General features: G+C 46.4%; 2 protein-coding genes across 2 annotated transcripts; one reads left to right on the top strand and one right to left on the bottom strand.

Annotated features, from left to right (window-relative positions):
- Positions 1-2,250: 2,250 nt before the first annotated feature.
- On the top strand, positions 2,251-5,164 carry FAM170B (family with sequence similarity 170 member B). The gene is made up of 2 exons (XM_002833605.6): positions 2,251-2,503; positions 3,956-5,164. The coding sequence occupies exons 1-2, from the start codon at positions 2,278-2,280 to the stop codon at positions 4,693-4,695; spliced, it is 966 nt and encodes a 321-aa protein (XP_002833651.5). The 5' UTR covers positions 2,251-2,277; the 3' UTR covers positions 4,696-5,164.
- Positions 5,165-12,361: 7,197 nt separating this feature from the next.
- Positions 12,362-13,102, bottom strand: LOC134762041 (collagen alpha-1(III) chain-like; the record flags this gene model as incomplete). Its single annotated transcript, XM_063727561.1, has 1 exon — positions 12,362-13,102. A coding segment is annotated over one exon (741 nt), but the record flags the coding sequence as incomplete, so codon positions are not given.
- Between the last annotated feature and the right edge of the window lie 3,296 nt (positions 13,103-16,398).

Raw genomic sequence — 16,398 nt, 5'->3', positions numbered from 1 at the left:
TTGATTCAAAAAAACAGGGAATATAATTTTTCAGCATAATTTGTTGGCTGAGTCTCCTTTCCTCCCAGACTTGCTGTTTACTTTGCTGCTTAACAATTCTCCATGATGTCATCTCTCTCTGAACTGCCTTCCATCCCCCAATGACCTACTTATTTTCTGTGCTGGCGGCCCCCTCTTGTTTTTGTAAGGCAAGTGTTTGTATTTATTTGTTAAAAAAGGGTGCACTTACACTATTTCCTCCTTTAGCCAGAGGACATAGTCTTCTGTTTAGGTCAGGCGTGACTTTCATGGCTCAGTAGAGCGCCGTGGTGTCTTCCTCCACACAGTGGCCTCACATTCTAGACAGGAGGATATTCCTCGGTGCTGGGTGTGTGTGGGATATTGATGTTGCTTGTGGAATATTGGGATTATTTTCAATCCATCACCTATTTGAACTGTTTAGTATTTGGGATTCAAAGGAATAGAGTTGATGAGACTGACCAAGGTTGGGAAGAGATTAGCCACAGAGGGAAGTGGTAAGAAGCTTGTTGGAGGAAATGAGTGAAGTGCCACTGTGTCGCAGAGCAGAGAGATGGCAGGTGAACATTTTATCAGGCTGATTGAGGCTGAAGAGTGGTTTGTGCAAATGGAGAAGGAAGAGGCAACTCCCAGAGTCCTAGTGGGAGAGAACCAGCCACCTTGGAACTACAGAGATCAAGGGAGAACAGAGGAGGCCGCTCCCAGAGGGAGTAACGCCTTTTTCAGCCCAATGTGTTCATCAGCTATTTACTCATTATTTCTCGAGTGCTTGTTAATATGTAAAACATTGATCTAGACACTAGAGATATAATGAGGTGGATGGAACGAAGGAAGTCCCTATCTGCCTAAGCTTACATCTATGGAGGAGAAGACAGATACAGGTAAACCCGTGAGATACACACACAGACATTATATACAGCCTAGGGTGGTAAATGCTATCATGGAAAAATGAAACAGGGTAAGGTGACAGAGAGCTGTAGGGCCTAAGAAAGCTCTTTTCCTGGGGGTGCCAGGCAGGCTCCTCTGAAACATCACCTGATCAGAGGTGACTGGAAGGAGAGAGAGCCACACAGGAACCTAGGGGAAAGCCTGGAACAGGCACAAGGAAGAGCAAGTGTGAGAACCCAGAGCCCATGAGGGGAGGATGCCGGGCATGTCCGGGAGCAGCGAAGTGTCTGGAGTCACAGGAACTGAGCAAGGGAGTGAGTAGAGGAGAGGGGAGGGGTGGGGTGGGGTGGGGTTGTGGAGGGCTGAGGAGCTAAACAGGGTCAGCGTGGGGACTTAAGATGGGGGAGAGAAGGAAAGCTTTTCCACATTGGGAAGCAGGGTCATTTTATGTTGGCTGATGACTGTATGTATGTGAGCCTATGTATGGTTAATTAATCTGGCATGAGTTTGTGTGCATATATGTCTGTGTGGTTAAGTAAATATGTGTGTGAATTTGTATGTGTGAGCATGTTATGTATCTATGTGAACACACGTACATATGTTTATGTTACTGTGTGTGCCATATGTGTTCCAGTGTATATGTGTGTCTGAGTGATCATGTATGTGTTTCTTTGTGTGTGAGTGACATAGTATGGACAGGTATCCCCTTCAAATCTCATGTTGAAATTTGATATCCAATGTGAGAGGTGGGCCTAGAGGGAGGTGTTTGGGTGACGGGGACAAATCCCTCATGAAGGGCTCAGTGCCACCCTTGTGGTAATGAGTTCTCACTTTTAGTTCTGTGAGAACTGAGTGTTGAAAAGAGCCTGTCACTTCCTCCACTCTCTCTTCCTTCCTCTCTTACCCATGTGATCTAAACACACCTGCTCCCCTTCCCCATCTGCTGAGAATGGAAACTTCTTAAGACCCTCACCAGAAGCAGATGCTGGCACTATGCTTCGTGTACAGGCTGCAGAAACATGAGCCCAATATACTTCTTTCTTTTATAAATCACCAGCCTCAAGTATCCCTTTGTAAGCCACACAGGTGGACTAAGACAGCAGTTCCATGCATGCTTAAGTGTATACAAGTGTCTCTGTGTTTATGTGTTTGTGTTTTTATGTGTGTCTAAGGAGTTAGGAGTATGTGTGTTTTGTGTTTGTGTGTGTCCATGACAATACACAAGACAGAAAAGGAGGTCCCATGGGGAAATGAGAACATGTTGGGAAGCCTCTCCTGGTATCCAGCCTCAGCCTCTGCCCTCACCATGGGTCACAGAACAGACCAGTGCCATCGATGAGGTCACACAGTAGAGCTAAGATCTTAGCGACCATGGGGAGCTCAGTGTCCACCCTGGCTGGGGCCAGCTGGAGGCCTTCAGTACAGCCCCAGCCAACTCTCACTGAACAGCTGGGGCACCGAGACCCTGGGCACTCATTTCAAATCATGAAACGCCACTTCATGGACCACAGGGGAGAACAGTCACCCACCAATGGGACCACCCTCAGCTTGACCAGCCCTGAGTCCACTGAGGAGAGTGTGGAAGTGTTCTGGCCAGGTAGGTGAAAAGAAAGGCCTGGAAGGTCAGCCAGCTGTGCTCCCTGGGAAGGAAGCCCTGATGGGAAGGGACAGTGCCAGGTTGCCTCCTGATACCATTACCAAATGGTTGTGTTGACCATAAACATAGATGTGGAGGGAAAGGAAATTGATATTTATGGGACACTTGGTATGACTGAGGCTGTTATGAGTATATAAGGTGTTTTCAGGGGATATGAGGATGAAAATGTAAAATGTTTATAATAATGTATTTATTTTAATGTGTATTTGAGAAAACAACACGTCCATCCTGTGATTTCAGCAGCGAAATAAAAAATTCCTTTATAACAAAATGATGAAAGTTAATCTAGAACATCAATTTGAAGACCGCTGGGACGTGTCTGTGGGCAGCACCTAAGTGTCACACCAGCTCTGGGGGCCCAATGGCTCCACCACTCATTCAAACTCCGTGCCTCTGTTTCCTACTCTGTTGAATGGGAATCCTAACAATATAATTTCTTAGGGTTGTTTTGAATATTAAACTTGGCAAGCACTTCCATGGCAAGAGGGACACAGTAAGTGTTGAAGGAGATAGTGAGATGCCCCCCTTGAGAAGGTGAAGACAGGTCACAAATGCTGAAGAGGATGGCGGGTCTGGGTGGCTTGGCCAAGGCACTTTGCATGTGTTGTTTTTTAAATGGGCTTTATTGAGGTGTCTTTTATATACACAGACTTCAGCAATTTTAAATGCACAATTTAAAGAAGTTTGACACATGTACATTTGTGGAACCACCAACACAGTCATGATAAAGAAGATTTTTCAAAACCCCTAAAAACCCCCTTGTGTCTTATTATGGCCAGTCTCCTCTCACCCCATCCCCAGCTCTGGGCAACCACTGAGCTGTTCTCTGTTGCTAAAAATTTGCCTTTTCTAGAATGTCATCTGAATAAAATCATATACGACATGGACTCTTTTTGTTTTGTTCACATTCTCTTATGACTACATGGCCTTTTCAATTGGCTTCTTTTATTTAGCATAATGCATTCAGGATTCATTATGTTGTTGCACGTCTCAGTGGTTCATGGATTTAACAGATTGCATCATATGGATACACCTCAGTCTGCTTACCTATTCCCCAGTCGATGGTCTTTTGCTTGGTGATTACTCTAATACATTATTTGATCCTTATCATCATATCTCTAATGTGTATATAACTCTGTTATTCACCATTTAATGGTCTTTCTCAGTTGAGTCAAGGATTTGGTGATTGCGTTCATACATTATTCAATCATTACCACACCCTATGAAATAGGCATTATCACCATCTTCATTTTTTCAGGAAATGGGCAGAGGGGGCGGTGTTTGCTCAAGAGCTCCCAGAGCCTGTACCCTCTCAGAGTCTGAGGCTCCTGAAGGTAGATATGGCATTGATCCCTTAGGGGGCACTGATGACAATGTCCTTCTGCTTCTCAGGGACTATACAGAGAGAAGGGTCGTCCCCACGGCCGGGGCCTGCCATTCCCCGGGAGGAGGGCCTCTACTTCGCTGCCAGGGCCCGGGGAATGCTGGGCTGGAGCAGCTCCCCATCCTCAGAGTCCTCCGAGTACCAGTCCTACTCCCAGTACCAGTCGTGCTGCTCCTGCATGTGCGACGAGGACAACGCTGCTCCGCAGAGTGTGTGTGCCTTCTACACGCACGTGCAGACTGTGCGGGGTGTGGCTGTGGCCTGGGAGACCGAGGCCGGCTTCGAGCCGGTCAGCAGGAAGCCCCGCATCCATGAAGCCCAGTTCATCAAGAGGCAGAGGTGGAACGGCTCCTCCTTCGAGATGGCTTCCAACACCGATCTGTGCTGGGACCTGGAAGCCTGCAACAGCAACTGCAGCCCCGAGCCCGAGGACACAGAGCTGCTGGAGTGCTGCCTGCAGGAGCTGCGGGCGCCACCGGACTGGCTGGTCACCACCAACTATGGGCTGCGTTGCCTGGCCTGCTGCCGGGTCTTCCCCACCCTGGACGCTCTGCTGGAGCACGCCCAGCATGGCATCCGGGAGGGCTTCAGCTGTCAGATCTTTTTTGAGGAGATGCTGGAGAGAAGGCGGGCTCAGGGCAAAGCACATGACCAACAGCTGGAGGAGGAGCAGAGTCCTTCAGACAACAGCGAATGTTCCCGGCCCCAGGGTGAGGTGCTCTCAGCACAGCAGCAGGAGAAGCAGTGAGCCAGAGGGGAGATACCCAACCCTGCCCTCACCTCCAGTGCCTGGGACTGCTCCCTCCCCAGCCAGCAGTATCAGAGCCACTAGGGCAGGGAGAGAGGACCAGGGTCAGGGGAAGGAAAGGCATGGAGTGTAGAGCAGCGAGGGCCGGGAGACTGGAAGGAGCCCCCTTCCTGCCCTAGGCACAGCATCTCCACCAGAGTCCATTTCAAAACCCAAACCCAAACAAGAGGGCTTTGAGTGTTTCTGATGGCTGGCACAACATCTGAAATCCACAAACGCATGGCCAGAGGGATTTCTATTTTTGCCGGTGGATCAGGCAGGTCCACACTTGCTAAGTAGATGTGGGTCACAGGACAGCCAACGGCAAATTACTCTTCAGCCCTATTTTTTTCACTATTACAAATCTGTCATATGCCCTAGTTCTATGTCTTATGCTATTGGGATTAAACTTGAATAACACAAAATTGAATGCAGTGACTAATTGAGTGAACCATGCTGTCATATTGGACACATGGGAAGTTGCCATTTCCATAGGTTACAAACTAGTACAAACACCTGGAGACAGGCAGCTTCTCAAGGTAGAGCAGGAGGCTGGGGATGTCCTTCTGACCTATGAGTTCATCTATGTCAACTATACATTTTTAAGTGTTGCCACGAAATTCATCTTTAGCCTTCTCCCTGTCTCAGGGGGCTGTGTTCATTCAAGAAAAATTAATCGTGGACCACTGTGTGTTTGACATGCTGATGGAAGATATACTCCAGCCTCTGTTGCTTCCAGTGAGAGACAGTTAGAATGGGCAATTGCAAGGCAAGGGGATGAATGCCATCAAGGAGGTTTGGGGAGCCTAGATGAGGGGCCCCAAGTTCAAGCTGTTTGATCAGGATAAAAAACTTTCCAAAAAAGATGATGCTACCAGGGGCTTAAAGGAAAGGCTAGACCAGGGTTCCTCAACCAGCACTGTTGACCCTGCATGCTAATTATTTGCTGCGGGGGCTGTCCTGTCTGCTGCAAGATGTTTACTGGCATCCCTGGCCTCTACCCATCCGATTCCAGCAGCATCCCCTGCCCCACAGTTGTGAAAATCACAAATGTCTTCAGACATTAACAGATGTTCCCTAGGGACAAAATCACCCCTGGTTGAGAACCACTGAGCTAGACAAGAACAAGGCTGTGAGGAGAAGAAACAGACATAATACATTTGGGGAATTGCTAGCCACTTGATCTGGCTGGAATGCTGGGGGTATTTGTCTCTCATATAATTTATAAAGATATGCCAGGCACTGAAGTGGACATGGGGAATAAGTGAACAAAGGGAAAAAGGCAAACATGGATACTGCTCTGTGGAGCTTATAGCCTGAGGACATGCATGTAAAATAATTATGAAAGTTCACATTTCATTACCTAAAGGGTCCTGTGTGGCCAGGCCTTTGCTGCTTTCTCCACACCATGTCTTAGCATTCTGTGCCTACTCACTGTGCTCCAACCACATGGGCCCCTTTCTTTCCTTAAAGGATTCAAGTGTTCGTGCTTCAGAGCCTTTGCCCTTGCTGTCTTCCCCAAGTGGAACGCACCCTTCTCTGTCTCTCTTCTGGCTGTCCCCTTGCTCATCTTTGAGGTTGCAGCTTAAATATCTCTTTTTCAGAGGGTCTTTTCCCAATCACGCTGCCTTAGCATATGCCTTATTCTAAGTGTGGGTGGTTTTAAGAAGTGACATGATCAGATTTATATTTTAAAAAGCTCACTCCACAGCGTGTGGGATATGGATTGGGATAGTAGCAAAAGAAGAAAATGAGAAGTGGAGAGATCAATTAGGAGGCTGTTGAGGAAGTCCAGGCCAGGAATGGTGGTGACTTGGACCAGGCTATTCCAAGCCAAGAAGAAGAATGGATGCCTTCAAGACTTATTTGGGGAATAGAATCCAAAGGCCTTGGGGAAGGGTGCAGGTGGGGGTAGAAGAAAGGGGTTTGTCATGGTGGATTCCCAAGTTCCTAGGAGGAGTAAATGTGGGTGGCTGTGCATTAACCGATATGGGGAAATTTGGAGGGTGATTTCTGTATGAGTGTGTGTGTGAGAGTGTTTGTGTGTGAGCATGCATGTCTGTGTTGGACGTGCATATCAGCATGTGTCTGCATGTAGACGTACAGGCATAAGTGCTGGGAGGCAGGTGACAGAGGTGAGTTGAGACATGGTCAGTTTTAAATGCTAATGGCACATTTGAGCAGAGATGTTGAGTGGGAAGTTCATGTTATTTAGAAGATAAGTCTAGATTGGAAATGTAAATGAGAAAGTTAACTGCAAATAAATGGTACCATATTGAAAAACCACAACAGTGGATGGATGACACTAACTAGGGTGCTGGGGTAGAGTTAGGGTGAGCTCTGTGAAGTAGGGAGGAATGGAGTGAGGAGCATTTCTTAGGAATTTTCTTCAAAGTCAACAAAAATAAGAAAAGACAATTTTCAGGAGTGGTGAGCAGTGTCGAATGCTAAGGAGAGTTGGAGTGAGCTGAGGACACAGTGCATTTTATTTGATGCACGAGGTTGCTGACAGTTCTGAGGAGGGCAGTCTCGGCAGCTGAGCAGGGCAGAGGTCAGACGGACACTGTTAAGCAGCAGACACGAAACAAACTGCTGGAGGTAAGCATTGGACATCTCTGCAGGCAAGTCTGACTAGAAAGGAAAGCAACAATGGCTGTAGCTGGACAAAGATGGCGGAGAGACCAAGTTTATGCCAACGGAAATGATCCAATAGAAAGGAAGAGACATATAAGGTGGAAAAATGGGGAAATCTAAGGAGAGGAGCCAAGCAGGAGAGAGGGGGCTGAGCTGACATGGAGAAACCGGCCTTGAAAAGGGCGGCTCCGAGCTCCTTGTTGCATGCAGATAGGCAGTTAGTCACATAGGGCTTTGGGGTCAAAATTAGGGAATTTGACCATCCATCTTGAAAACTACAAGGAGCTCTGGAGAAATCTGAAGTCAGATTTGTGTTTGTGAAGATCACTTTGGTGAAAAGGGTCAAGAGTGGATGACAGCCAGCATCGTTGGTGACAAGGGGTTCAGCTAAAGTGTGGGTGGCAGAGTGAATTCAGGGGAAATTTAGAAGATTGAACCATAAAGTGTGGCTAGTGTGTGATGAGGATGGTGAGAGGAAGGAATCCAGAATGACTGCTAGGGTTTTTTCTGGGTGGCAAAATGTCGGAGCCATTTGCAGACAATGAAGAAGGAGAAGGTTTGCTTGGGATGCTGATAAACCCACCTTTGAACAAGCTGAGCTTGAGACAGAAACATTCAGAAGGGGGCTAGTCGTAAGGGTGTGGAGCTCAGAAGAGTGGTCGTCTGCCTGTGTGTGGTGAGCTGTGGCCATGGTGCTTTCCATGGGCTTCATGTGGGATGCATACCTTCTGCTGGTGCAAGTGCAGCAGGAAGTCATGAGGTCATCTTAGAAAGGGCATCAGCAGTGGGGATGATATCTTAACAGCCTTTTAAAGGTGCAGCAGAGGCCACAAACCTTTTGAATTTGATGTGAAAGGAGCTTGAGGATTGGCAGGAAGTAAAAACAGCCCCAGTTTTATGAAACTCTTCTCAGAAGAGCTATCTGGTGTTTGGGGGGGCTTCATAGGCAGGTAAAGTCCAAGGGACACTGTAAGGGAAGGAGAGGCTCCTGAGCCAGAAACAGTGAGTACTAAAGAGGGGAATAGTTTTATTTTTAAAAAATCAGTATGGGTGGGAATTGAAATGACGCATAATATCTAAGCTCTGAAATTTCAGCCTTTAAGAGGCAAGTGTTTTTAAGTGCTAAATTCTGTATTCTAAGGGCAAAGCATCATTTTAAACACTTTATGAATACTAAATCATGTAGTGCTCTCCACAGTCCAGTGAGGTGGATCCTACTATTGTCCGTGTTTTGTTGGTAAGCAAAGACCCTACAAAGGTCATATGGCTGGTGTACACCAGCTTGGCTCCAAGCCTATGTTCTAATTGTCACACAGAGATGCAAACTTTTCTGTAAAGACAGATGCAAGGTATTTAGGAAAGCAAATATGTCAACTGCACAGGCTGCATTTTCTTTAGATTAAGTAGCAGCAGCTGCAGATGAAGGGAAACATGATGAGTGTTCAGGAAAAGTGAAAGATGACAGCAACCTCGGGTAAGCAAACTATTAATGTAAAGGATAACTTCAGCTGACATGGATGGGGAAGAAGAGAATAACATTATTCTTAAGGTTGTGACTTGTTCTTTAATTGTAACTGAAACTCAACTGAGTTAAGCATTCATTTGTGGTTTAGACACATAATTTTGCAGATACCTAGGACCTCACAGACAAGAGTAAGGGAAATCCTTCCAGAGGTGTCAGGGGACCTCAAACATTTTAAATTATGAACCACTTTAAACCCTTTATTTTCCCAAACCATAGAAGATGGAGCTCATGTTATAAAATCTACATAAACCTCATAACAAAGCCTGAAAAAGATGGCACTAAAAAAGTAGGCAATATGTCAATCTCACTTATTAATACAAATAATAGCTAATCTAGTTTAACAGACTACAAAAACAATAATTCACCATGACTGGCCTGGCATGGTGGACTTAGGCCTGTAATCCCAGCAGTTTGGGAGGCCAAGGCAGGTGGATCGCTTGAGCCTAGCAATTTGAGACAAGCCTGGGCAAAATGGCAAAACCCCATCTCTACAAAAAACAAAAAAATACAAAAATTAGCCAGGCATGGTTGTGCGCATCTGTAGTCCCAGCTACTTAGCAGACTGAGGTGGAAGATGACTTGAGCCTCGGAGACTGAGGCTGCAGTGAGCCATGATTGTGCCACTGCACTCCTATAGCCTAGGCAACAGCGTGAGACTCTGTCTCAAAAATAAAGAGTATTTCATCATAACTCAATTTGGGTCATCTCTTGACTAAAGATAGTTAAAAATTATTAATTCTAACTGCTTCGTATTGAAAGAAAATTCTTATGATTATCTCAGTAGATATTAAAAACAATCAGAAATAAACCAATGAACTTATAGTCAGTTGATTTTTCAAGAGTGCCAAGATAATTTAATGGGGAAAGAATAATCTTTTCAGCAAATTGCGCTGGGACAACTGGATATCTGTATGCAAAAAGGTGACGTTGGATCCCTACCTCACAATATATACAAAAAAAACCCCTAAAACTCAAAAAGACCTAACTGTAGTAGTCAAAACTATAAAACTCTTAGAGAAAACATAGGTGTAAATTCTGAGAATTGAAAACATATGTCCACATAAAAACTTGTACATGAATATTCACAGCAACATTATTCATTATACACATAATTCACCTAATACAGAAAGTAAAAACAACCTACATGTTTATCAGATGATGAAAGAATAAACAAAATATAGTATATCCATGCAATGGAATATAATTCAGCCATAAAATGAAGAACTGATCCCATGTTATATACGGATGAACCTTGAAAACCTGTAAAGTGAAAGAAGCCAGACACAAAAGGCAACATAACGTATAATTTCATGTCAATGAAATATTCAAATAGGCAAATTTATAGAGACAGAAAGCAGATTAGTGGTTGCCAGGGATTCAGGAGAAGGGGAGGAACGGGAGTGACTGCTAACAGGTATGGGATTTCTTCTTAGAGTGATGAAAACGTTCTGGAATTAGTGGCAATGGTTACACAACTTTGTGAATATGCCATAAACTGCTGAATTGTAGTATGTGAATTGTATCTCAATTTAAAAGACATATAATAAGTACAACAACCATTCCTGTAATAAGTTCCTTAGAAACTAAGATTTTTTTCAGATAACAGAATATCTCAAACAAAAGAGCAAAATATCTACATGTACTTCCATTAAAATCAGATAAAAAAAGTCATGTATTACAATTTTTATTTGACATTGTTCTAGAAGTTACAACCAATGCATAAGATATGAAACAGAAATGTTGTATACAATAGACAGAAAATAATTTTCAGAAAAAGATAATATACTTTGAAAGTTCAAATTAATTAATTAAAATTATGGAAAAAATAATGAAAGGATCGATATATAAGATGGATTTCAAGAACTTCCTTTTGTATTAGACATGACTAATTAGGAAATAACATGGAAAATATTCCATCCACTAGATAAATAGCTATTAACGAAAATATTGCAAGAGTGATGAAATGTCCAAGTGATTATTTTTAGTTGGTAATTGTTGATAAATTTTATTTCTTCTGTAGTTTTTATTATTTTATATTTTCTATATTGATCAAGTATAGCTTTTAGAATAAAAAGGCAATAAAACATTTAATCAAGAATTACTTTGTGTGCACCTATACTCTTAGCTACTGGCGAGGCTGAGGTGGGAGGATGGCTAGTACCAAAGAGGTAGAGGCTGCAGTGAGCTATGATTGCAACACTGCACTCCAGCCTGGGTGACAGAGCAAGACCCTCTCTCTAAAAAAAAAAAAAAAATTACCTTAGTAACAAGTGACTTTGGGGACCTCCTCACTTCACACTTGTAATCTGCAAGCCATATTGTGAGAACCCCAGTTCTTAACTTCTTAATCCTTAGTTCTTCAGAATTAAATTAGCTTTAATTTTAAGAGCACTTTATAATAGATGATGGCCCAGCCAACTCAAGGCAATTAAATTACATCATTCTTTTTGAGATGTGTCCTCATTGTTTACCAAGGGTGAAAGCTATGAGAGGAAGATCTTGAGGGAGAACCAGGGTGGGAACTCAGTTGACAGAGGGTAAAGATGATGAGTCTGTGGACGGAAACAAGATGGCATCAACAGGACCATACAAGAAGGAGTGGAAGTTGAAGAGGATGAAGGAAAGATGAAGTTCAATAAGGCAGATAGAGGTGGGAAGAGAGAAGTGGCAGATGTTAAGAATAACATGTCCTCTCCCTCTCCCTCTCCCTCTCACTCTCTCCCCTTTCTTCGGTCTCCCTCTCCTTCTTTTTTCGGTCTCCCTCTGTTGCCAAAGCTGGACTGTACTGCCGTGATCTTGGCTCGCTGCAACCTCCCTGCCTTGGGCTCCTGTGATTCTCCTGCCTCGGCCTGCCGAGTGCCTGGGATTGCAGGCGCGCGCCGCCACGCCTGAATGGTTTTTGTATTTTTGGTGGAGACGGGGTTTCGCCGTGTTGACTGGGCTGGTCTCCAGCTCCTGGCCTCGAGTGATCTGCCCGCCTCGGCCTCCCGAGGTGCTGGGATTGCAGACGGAGTCTCGCTCACTCAATGCTCAATGTTGCTCAGGCTGGAGTGCAGTGGCGTGATCTCGGCTTGCTACAACCACCACCTACCAGCCTCCTGCCTTGGCCTCCTAAAGTGCTAAGATTACAGCCTCTGCCCCGCCGCCACCCCGTCTAGGAAGTGAGGAGCATCTCTGCCTGGCCGCCCATCGTCTGGGAAGTGAGGAGCGCCTCTGCCCGGCCGCCATCCCTTATAGGAAGTGAGGAGCGTCTCTGCCCGGCCTCCATCCCGTATAGGAAGTGAGGAGCGTCTCTGCCCGGCCTCCCATCGTCAGGGATGTGAGGAGCATCTCTGGCCGGCCGCCCGTCGTCAGGGATGTGAGGAGCGCCTCTGCCCGGCTGCCCAGTCTGGGAGGTGAGGAGCACCTCTGCCCGGCCGCCACCCTGTCTGGGAGGAAGTGAGCAGCGCCTCTGCCCGGCCGCCCCGTCTAGGAGGAGAGGAGCGCCTCTGCCCGGCCGCCACCCCGTCTGGGAAGTGAGGAGCGCCTCTGCCCGGCCGCCACCCCGTCTGGGAAGTGAGGAGCGCCTCTGCCTGGCCACCCCGTCTGGGAGGTGAGGAGCGCCTCTGCCCGGCCGCCCATCGTCTGGGAAGTGAGGAGCGCCTCTGCCCGGCCGCCACCCCGTCTGGGAAGTGAGGAGGGCCTCTGCCCGGCCGCCACCCCGTCTGGGAGGAGGTGAGGAGCGCATCTGCCAGGCCGCCCCGTCTGGGAGGAAGTGAGGAGCGCCTCTGCCCGGCTGCCCCGTCTGGGAAGTGAGGAGCGCCTCTGCCCGGCCGCCCCGTCTGGGAAGTGAGGAGCGCCTCTGCCCGGCCGCCCAGTCTGGGAAGTGAGGAGCGCCTCTGCCTGGCCACCGCGTCTGGGAGGAGGTGAGGAGCGCATCTGCCAGGCCGCCCCGTCTGGGAGGTGAGGAGCGCCTCTGCCCGGCCGCCCCGTCTGGGAAGTGAGGAGCGCCTCTGCCCGGCCACCCCGTCTGGGAGGAGAGGAGCGCCTCTGCCCGGCTGCCCCGTCTGGGAGGAGAGGAGCGCCTCTGCCTGGCCGCCACCCCGTCTGGGAAGTGAGGAGCGCCTCTGCCTGGCCACCGCGTCTGGGAGGAGGTGAGGAGCGCCTCTGCCCGGCCGCCCCGTCTGGGAAGTGAGGAGCGCCTCTGCCAGGCCGCCCTGTCTGGGAGGTGAGGAGTGCCTCTGCCCGGCCGCCCTGTCTGGGAGGTATACCAAACAGCTCCGAAGAGACAGCAACCATCGGGAGTGGGCCATGAGGACCACGGCGGTTTTGTTGAAAAGAAGGGGGGGAAGTGCGGGGAAAGGAAGGAGAGATCAGATTGTTGCTGTGTCTGTGTAGAAAGAGGTGGGCATAGGAGATTCCATTTTGTTCTGACTAGGAGAAATTCTTCTGCCTTGGGATGCTGTTGATCTATGGCCTTTCCCCCAGCCCCGTGCTCTCTGAAACATGTGCTGTGTCAACTCAGGATTAAATGGATTAAGGGCGGTGCAAGATGTGCTTTGTTAAACAGATGCTTGAAGGCAGCATGCTCATTAAGAGTCATCACCACTCCGTAATCTCAAGTACCCAGGGGCACAAACACTGCAGAAGGCCGCAGGGACCTCTGCCTAGGAAAACCAGAGACCTTTGTTCATGTGTTTATCTCCTGACCTTCTCTGCACTATTATCCTATGACCCTGCCATATCCCCCTCTCCAAGAAACACCCAAGAATGATCAATAAATACTTCACTAAAAAAAAAAAAAAGGAATAACATGTAATGCTTTGACCTGAAATGTGACATCACAATGGGGTCCTGGAAGGGGGATTGTGGGGGAAAACGAGGGTCATGTCAAAGATGGTGGAGTCCTGACAGACCTTTCATGAGAGTTTCTGTGGTGCTCAGTAATGGGTTAAATTGTGTCCTCCCAAAATTCATATGTTGAGGGCTGGGCCCGGTGGCTAATGCCTGTAATCCCAGCACTCTGGGAGGCTGAGGTGGGAGGATCACTTGAGGTCAGGAGTTCGAGACTAGCCTGGCCAACATGGTGAAACCCCATCTCTACTAAAAATACAAAAATCAGCTGGGCATGGTGGTGGGTGCCCGTAGTCCCAGCTACTTGGGAGGCTGAGGTGGGAGAATCACTTGAACCCGGGAGGCGGAGGTTGCAGTGAGCTGAGATCATGCCGCTGCACTCCAGTCTGGGTGACAGAGCGAGACTCTGTCTCAAAAAAAAAAAAAAAAAAAAAAAATCATATGTTGAATCCTAATCCCTAGCACCTCAAAATGTGACTGTATTTGGAGTTAAGGCTTTTAAAGAGGTAAATTCATATGGGAGGGCCTAATCCAATATGACCGGAGTCTTTATAAGAAGAGGAGATTAGGACCCAGGCACACACAGAGGGAAGACTGCATGAAGACACAGGGAGAAGATGGCATCTGTGAGTGGGAAAAAGAGGCTCAGAAGAAACCAACCCAGTGACACCTTGATCTCCGACTGTGTCACAGAACTGTGAGACAATACATTTTTTATAGTTTAAGCCACCTGGCTTGTGAATTATGGCAACCTGAAAAAATGAATATAGATTCTGAAGAGCAGGAGACAGAGACAGGAAGACAGCAGCCACAAAGGCTCAGGGAGGTCCACATTTCAGGTAGGGAGCCTTCCCAGGTGGGGTCCTTAGGGGCACAAGCACGCAGTGAGCACTCTGTCCACATTTGTTGGTGTAAATGCTGGTAATAGCATAAATGCATTTGGGAGCAAGCAACTCAGTTTTGGTAAACACAGGGTGGTCTCTGGCCTGAGCACAGAGGGTGATGTGGGCACATGTCAGAAGGTTTTGCAGAAAGAGTCAGGCGTGTGGGCATGTGGTGCTACTTTCAGCCTCAAATGCTTCCCTCCCTGTGACCAGAAGGTCCCACAGAAAAATGAGCTGGGCACAGGGACAAAGAGGATGTGCTGAGCTGTAGAAAAGACAGAGTAAAGAGATTTATGAAAATGTCAGGTCTACAGCTCGCAGCCTGTGTACCAGAAGCCAGAGCCCATGTGTGCACATGTGTGCATACATTTGTGTGTGTGTGTGTGTGTGTGTGTGTTACCTGCTGCTCTGCACTGGGCCATGCTAACACCTAGCTTGGGCCGAGCACAAGGACCCTGTGAAGAGGCTCACAAATGACTCCTGATTCCTGAGGATTTATGTACCGTCTGCTGCTGGACTTACTGCAGCCCCTCCAAGCACGCCCTCAAGGACTACTGAGCTGGGGTGCCATCAGTCTTGGGAAAAGAGAGTGAGAATTTCCTAAAGCAATGTTTGGCAAACTTGACTACCATTCTTTTCAAAGGCCAAGAAACATTCCTATGGAGCCTGCCTTGACTTCAGTTACTGCTGTGGAAATAAGGCAGCACAAACACAAACAGCTAAGCTTATAGTTGCTTTACAAGTGCAAAACAAAAACCAAATGTGTAAATTAAACACAATTACAAACAGCAATAAAACTCAAACAACATTAGTTTAATGTGACTATGGGTGTTTGTGAAACCAATTTGCCTCTTCTGTGAATATGGAACTGAATGCCATTCAGATTCTCCTGATGGGTGATGGGCTGTCATGCCAAGGGCTGGGAAGTGAGTCACAGCCTTACAGCAGTCGCATGCTGATAGAGCTTGATGCCTTTACCTCCACGGGAGTCAAACTGCCACCTGTGTCAGACTAGCTCATCCTAGACTTTGGTTACAATCCATTGCTTCTCTAACACTTTTAGTCTAGACTTGCTCCAAGCTGGGAGTCTTTGTGTCTCTGTAGAGGACTTACAGAGGTCTTATTCCCTTATTTCTAAGTTATTAAGAATGCAGAATGGGAATTTCCCTGAAGCCTAAGTCTTCTGCTTGGATTCACAAAACATCAGAACTATATTTACTGTAACATCTTTGACATGGGGAGGAAGCACTTTATAATTAATAGTACCTTACAAGAGATGAAATAATGTAATATGTATGATACTGATCAATAATTACATGATGCCTATGAGCAGCATATATATAAAATCATTGAGATATCATAAAAGTCATAAACAAGATTTAGTTTTAAGTTTTACTTTGAAAAAAATGAAAACTTACAGAAGTTGCAAGAATAGTACAATGAATTCCATATGCTCTTTATCTAGATCTACCGACTTTCTCATTTGCCTCTCCCTGTGTCTCTGTCTCTCTTTCCATATATATATTATACAATACATATTATAGATAAATTCGTTATTTTTGCTGAACCATTTAAGAGTAATTTACAGTCATTCTATTAACACCAGATACTTCAGTGTGGATTGCCTAAGAACAAGTGTAAAGGCATTCTCTTCCATAATTATGCTCAGGAAATGTATTGTATGTAGAATACAACATAGTCCATTTGCCAGTCGTACCAATAATATCCTTTTTAGCATTTTTTTCCTGATCTCACATCAAGGATCTAGGATCATACATTTCATTTAGT

Source organism: Pongo abelii, chromosome 8 (genome assembly GCF_028885655.2).
Source record: "Pongo abelii isolate AG06213 chromosome 8, NHGRI_mPonAbe1-v2.0_pri, whole genome shotgun sequence".
Classification (NCBI taxonomy): domain Eukaryota; kingdom Metazoa; phylum Chordata; class Mammalia; order Primates; family Hominidae; genus Pongo; species Pongo abelii.
Note: the sequence above shows the minus strand (reverse complement) of the source record. Positions and strands in the feature narration are given on the sequence as shown.

Bases quoted from the DNA above. Each gene is read 5' to 3' on its own strand.
- FAM170B (XM_002833605.6), top strand. From the start codon at position 2,278: ATGGGGAGCTCAGTGTCCACCCTGGCTGGGGCCAGCTGGAGGCCTTCA. The intron at 2,504-3,955 runs GTAGGTGAAAAG...TCTGCTTCTCAG, and splicing joins TGTGGAAGTGTTCTGGCCAG to GGACTATACAGAGAGAAGGG.